This window comes from Dioscorea cayenensis, chromosome 19 (assembly GCF_009730915.1).
Source record: "Dioscorea cayenensis subsp. rotundata cultivar TDr96_F1 chromosome 19, TDr96_F1_v2_PseudoChromosome.rev07_lg8_w22 25.fasta, whole genome shotgun sequence".
Lineage (NCBI taxonomy): Eukaryota > Viridiplantae > Streptophyta > Magnoliopsida > Dioscoreales > Dioscoreaceae > Dioscorea > Dioscorea cayenensis.
In genome coordinates this window covers 25,037,127-25,043,709 of record NC_052489.1, presented here as the reverse complement: position 1 = coordinate 25,043,709, position 6,583 = coordinate 25,037,127, and the positions used below count along the sequence as shown (strand labels likewise).

General features: G+C 30.0%; 1 protein-coding gene across 1 annotated transcript; it reads left to right on the top strand.

Moving 5' to 3' along the window:
* Positions 1–353: 353 nt before the first annotated feature.
* LOC120249272 lies at positions 354–2,269 on the top strand. The gene is made up of 5 exons (XM_039257781.1): positions 354–570; positions 1,065–1,493; positions 1,593–1,797; positions 1,881–2,053; positions 2,130–2,269. The coding sequence occupies exons 1-5, from the start codon at positions 354–356 to the stop codon at positions 2,267–2,269; spliced, it is 1,164 nt and encodes a 387-aa protein (XP_039113715.1).
* Positions 2,270–6,583: the final 4,314 nt, after the last annotated feature.

Sequence of the window (6,583 nt, the reverse complement as noted above, 5' to 3'; positions counted from 1 at the left end):
GAAAAATCTTTAATAAAAAAGGAAGGCCAAGGATTCCATTGAAAAATTTATGGTTCCAAGGACACCCCCGAAGTCTCAACCGGGAATCAAGAGTGCATTTGCAAACAAGCAAGTAATTCAAAAGGCGTATATGTCTTTTGCACGGTGGTTTTATGATTCATGCATTCCATTTAATGCATTAAATTCACCTTATTTTCAGGCAGCGTTGGATGCCATTGCTGGGATTGAATCTGGATATATAAGGCCCATCTTATAATGATATGAGGATTCATTTACTTGAGAATTGTAAAAAGGAATGTCAGTTGCTTGTTGATTACTTTAAAAGCAATTAGGCTAGTTCTGGATGCACGATTATGGGTGATGGTTGGAGTGATCAAAGACAAAGAACTTTGATCAATTTTTTGGTGCATTGTCCTAATGGCATTTCCTTCATAAAAATTGTTGATGCATCGGATATCGTTAAGGATGCCACAAATTTGATGAATTTGTTTTCAGAGATTGTGGAATGGGTTGGGCCTTCAAATGTTGTACATTTGGTGACAGATAATGCTAGTAATTATGTTGCCGCAGGTATGTGATTTAAAATATTTTAGCTTGCATGTTATTTTATTAGTTATAGTTTTTTTATATTATTTACTTAACCATGCTTCTTTCTAAACTAGTTTGATATATTTTTTCATCATTGCAGGAAGACTATTGCATGAAATATATAACCACATTTATTGGTCTCCTTGTGCCGCACATTGCCTAAATTTGATTTTGAGAGACATTAGGAAGATGGATCATATGGTTGACCTTGCCTCACAGGCTTCTAAGGTAACCATTTTTATGTACAACCATATTTATGTTGAGTTGGTTAAGAAAAAGATTGGGTTGGAAAGAAATTGTGCGCCCGGGAGCAACTCGTTTCGCTACCGTTTTTATCACTCTAACAAGCATTTATGATCACAAACATGATTTGCAAGCTTTGGTGACCGACAAATACTATACTTGTCATAGATTGTCCAAATCCGCCATGGGTAAATTGGTTTGTTCTATTATTTTGGACAACAAATTTTGGGAAGATTGCTTGTTGATGGTGAAAATAGCGGCTCCAATAATTAAGCTACTTCGTGTTGTGGATGCCGATGAGAAACCTTCTCTTGGTTATGTTTATGAGGGGATGTTTAGAATTCATAAAGGGATCATGTCTATCTTTAGAGACAAGCAAAGGTTGTATGATCCTTACATCAAAATTGTTGATGAACGATGGGATAAGCATTTTCGGCGCAACATTCATGCGGCCGCCTATTTTCTCAACCCCGCTTTTTTATATGATGAAAGCACATTTGTAGAAACTCCAGAAGTAATGCAAGGCCTACTTGATTTGTTAGAGCAAAGAAGCATATGTAGCAATAGTGAGAAGGTGATGAAGGAGATCAAAATATATCAAGATCGATTAGGGAGTTTTAGTCGTAAATCCTCTTTGCCAGCATCTAAAAATATGCAACCAGGTTAGTTCTACATTCCAAATTGTATTTGATGTTAAATATTAATTTAACTTATATCTTGTTATTTACTAATATATTTTAAACTTTTCATACATTTTGTAGATGAATGGTGGAAATTATTTGGACATAGTGCTCCTTACTTGCAAAAAGTGGCTATTCGACTCCTTAGTCAAACTGCTTCTTCATCAGGATGTGAACATAATTGGAGTCTCTTTGAGCGCATTCACACTAAACGAAGGAACAAATTGGAGCATCAAAGGTTAAATGATCTTGTGTATGTAACTTATAACTTACGTTTACGACAAAGGTATTAACATCACTCGTTCTCATTTATAATTTTGTTATTTTTAGTTAGATAAATTTATTTCTTATATTTTAAAATATACATAGACATCAACACAAGAAAAGGAGCTATGATCCGGTTGATTATGATTGTATTGATAAGACGGATTTTTGGGTAGCGGAAGATGAATGTCCTCCCGAACTTGATTATGAAGAAATCATGGATGATAATGTTTATGGAGATAATGCTATTCCTATATTTGATGATCGTCATGGTCAAGGTTAGCAAAAGTTTTAATATTAAATGTATAGTTGATAACAAGCTTTTTAATAAATGGCTTTTATTTTATTTATTAGATGACGTGGATATCCAAGAAGAAGTAAATTTGCAAGATTTTGGTGATGTTGGTGGTGTTGGTGGCCATGCAAGCTTTGATCAAAGATTTGATGGAAATGATGATATTAATTTGAGTTTTGATCCAAGTTCATGGACTTAACTCGTGTTAGTTGTGTTTGTCTATTTGAATACTTGGGTAAATCTTTTGATTATGTAGTTGTGAGTCTTGTGAATATTTTGTTATACTTGGTATGTACATGTTTTGACTATTGAGTGTGGAATTAAACTTTATGTCGTATTGTTGTTAGTTGTATTTGAATACTTTGGTGATTGTTGTTATCTTTGGATTATGTATTTGTGACTATTTTCTTATCTTTAGTTGTTATCTTTGAATTGTGATTGGTATGTGTTTGTTTGAGTGTGAAATTAAACTTTAAATCAAGTACTTGTTATTTTTTATGATGCTTGTTTTGAGTATGTATTTTTTATTATTTTGTTAGGTTTGATGTGTGCATATTATATTTTAATGATGGTTGCTATGAGTGTGTATTTTTTTATTTTTTTTGTTAGGTTGATGTGTGCTTGTTATATGCTTCAAAGTATGTTTCTTATTAATATTATAATATAAATTATTTAATTTGATTTTAACCTTTGTTATAAACTCATGCTATTTGATCATGGAAGGAGTAAGGCTATTTGTTTTAAAATATTATTTTTTTTAATTAATTACCAAAATAGGTATTCCTGTAATTACTTATGAGGCATTTTTTTATTTTTTTAATATTAAATTTTATTTTTTAAAAAAAGTGTGGGTTTCACTAGTTTTTTAATATTAAAAAATTATTTTTTTAAAATCACAGGTACGACTAGTTTTTTAATATTGAATTTTATTTTATTTTTTAAAACCGTGTGTCCTACTAGTTTTTAAAATTAAAAACAGTTTTACATTGAAGCCCTTATTTTACATTGAAGCCCTTATAATTTCATAATATTTTTTTATAATTTGTTTTATTATCACTTCTACTCTCCTATTTCAACTATCATTAATTCTAAAACTTGTGTTCCTCTTAATCTAGGTAGCCTTCTTCGTTGGGTATGACAAGAATATGAATTTTACTAGCTTGAATGCAAAGGAAATAAAATAACTTTGCAAGAAAATAAATAAACTTGAATAACACAAGTTTTAAAGAACTTCTCTACATTGATAATTTTTCTTATAACAATGCTTTTGTGCTTTTACAAAAGAGACTTGTACGGTTTATATAGGCCTCCACCTAACAAATGAATGGGTATGATCAATTTGATCAAATAGCTCTCGTGAATGGGGTAGGTGCACTTGCCATAAATAATTCATCCCATCAACTCCTAATAATGCTCTTTACCTATCGCAACAGTTGCAGATTTGACTATTCTAATATTTGGAGATAATTTTAGTTTTTATGTATTAAAATTTTGACCACAACAATTTTTATATGTTAAAATTTTGACCAAATATTATTCATAATTTGTATCTATTAAAATTAATGAAAATAGAAATAAGAGAATAGAAGTGGGAATAAAAAACTTATAAGAAAATATTATGAAATTATAAGGGTTTGAATGTAGAATTGTTTTTTTATTTAAAAAAACTAGTGGACCGATTGTTTTTAAAAATAAAAAATAAAATTTTAATATAAAATTTCAAACCCCAGCTTTTTTTTTAAAAAAAAAACCTAAAGCTTAATATTAAAAAAAAAAGAAAATGCCTATTTTCGTAAATAATTACAGAAGTACCTATTTTAGTAATTAATTAAAAATAATAATATTTAAAAAAACCAAGAGTGATGGAGTGAATTGAAGTACTAACTTTTTTTTCATTTAGAGATGATTTGTGTTAGTATATATGGTTGAAAACCATTTGCTTTCGGATGTTAGGTTTTATATTATTATTACTATTATTGTTAGTTTAGAGAGGAAGGGGGGGGGGGTAGTTGTGTGATAATTTTTCTCTCAATCTCACAAGTAATGAACTCACACACAAACAATCAAACAAGAGAAAAGAGACACAAATTGGTAATTACCCAGTTTGGAACAACCTTGCTTATGTATAGGAGGCCGAGCAAGGAGAAAACAATCCACTAAAAGAGAAAAAGGAAAGAAGAGTTACAACACCCACTCTTTCTCACAACAAAGGACAATCCTTTTAAGATTGCCCGATGCCCACTCTTCTCAACCCACACACGAGGGTTTCTCATTCGTGACTCATCATAAATCTTCAAGTAGAAATCTTATATGGGCGTACCTATATCCCAACAAAGCTTTCTTTTTTAGATTCTTCGCAGATTCCTAACTTGGACATCATCCAAAATTAGACGTTGCAACTCCAGTTCCAACCGAACTTGTAACAAGGACCACCTATTGATCCTGACTAAGTTTTAGCTCCAGATGCAACACGAGTTGCGACACCTCCAACCCTACCAGTTGCTCCAGGTCAGGTCCACGCAGTCCACTCCTCTCGAGCTCCTGCCACCCGCAACTAGCCTCCTTCCTCATGTCATATCAGAAGGTCCCTCCCCTGAGGGTCGTACCCACTAAGGCGCGAATCTATCTCACCAAAGATGGCCTCCAAAGATCTCCCAATTTTCTTTTCAAACTTAGTCCAAGTTTGGTCTTCACAAAATCATCAAACTTGATCTTCATTCAACCAAGTTTGGGTCTTCAATATATTGTTACTAAACTTAATCTTCTCTCATCCAAGTTTAGATCTTTAATATCTTCCAAGCATGATCTTCCTTCATCCAAGCTTGGGTCTTCAATCTTCTGTCAAATCTTGCCATAGATGTCTTGTGCCCTTGAATAAATTATTTCTTCAAATAGCTTTAGATATTTTCTTCAAATTGTATTGCTACTTATGATATTGAGAATCATGTTGGCTTGCCCTTGCTTTCCGTAGTTTGTGTCTTTAAAATAGCTTCACACCAAACTAAACTTCTATGCAATATTTGATGATCTTTTAAACTTGCCAACATGTAAGAGATCATTCCTTAGTTTAGAAATAAACCTCTCATGAGAAAATAGTTTACTGAAGATAGCTTGGTCTACGCCGGCTGTGGATTCTTAGAATTAGCGCCAGCACCGAGATTAGGCGGCGATCAGGCGCTTAGCCGGCATCCAAGCGGTGAGCAAAGATCTCCGGCGACTCCTCTTTGTGGACTAACATCAAAAACTTTTTTTCCTAGGGACCTAATCAGAAGTTAACCAATTATTAATAATTTAATATTAGTTTTTATTTATTTGTTTTATTAATAGTTAATGAAAGTATAGGAACTAAGATGGAAGAGAGGAAAATAGGGGAACTGTTTTAGTGTTTAAACATTTAAAAAAATACATCAACTTGTGCCTATGTCAATAAAATATATGAAAACTTGCATTATTTAGACATATATCAAAAACAATTTTGGTAAATATCAAATTAACATAAACAATTTTTATTACTTGATATTTAATCAACTATTAAATAAATATCAAAGATGAATTACATGAATAAATAAAAATATATGCAATAAATTAAAATTACCTTAGAAATTCAACAAGTGCAAAATCCTCCAATGTGTATACACCCAATACTCTTAAATAACTAGTATGAATAATAGAGTTTTTCTTCTAGATTTGTTTTTATAGAAATATTTGAGTAATATGATAGGCATAAAGCAATTAGATAAATTAAAATTTAAAAATATATAATAATCTCTAAATCATTAGTAAATTTGACTGTATTAATTTTTATAATTACAATCATGCCTACCATAAATTAGGGTTAAATAAAAGGATAGAATCGGTTTTTTACTTATATAACATAACATAATATAATATAATATAATATAATATAATATAATATATTTAAATAAATATAATTATCCATACTCATTATCTATAATTCAATTTAAAAAAATTAAAGTAAATGATTATGCACAAATTATATTAATTATTTATTAAATTACCTAAAGTAAATGATTATCCAAATTTTGAAGCGGTTTATATTTGGGTATGGCCCTAGGTAAACTAAAATTTATTTTAATTATTTATCAAATTATTGTAATAAATTTAACAATTTTTTAAAATAAAAAATATATGCTGACTTCATTATGTTTATAATAACAAAAAATATTGGTTTTGAACTGTTATATGTTTATATTCATATTTTTTTTAATTAATTAATTAATTTAGCTTAATTTTTTTGTTTATTTGAAATTATGAGATGATGTGTGAATATGGAATTAATAATAGAAAAAAGTAAGGAGAAAGGATAAAAGAGAATTTAAGTAAAATAAGGTGTTAAAAGATATAGAAAGGAGAACTAAATAAAAGATCATCTCTAAAAATCAAATGGGCCAATCATTATTTAGTTCACGACTAAAATATTATGATAATTAGCAAAGACCCAACATACAAAACATTCAATAGAAGTTATCTAAATAAATCTTTAGCATACCCC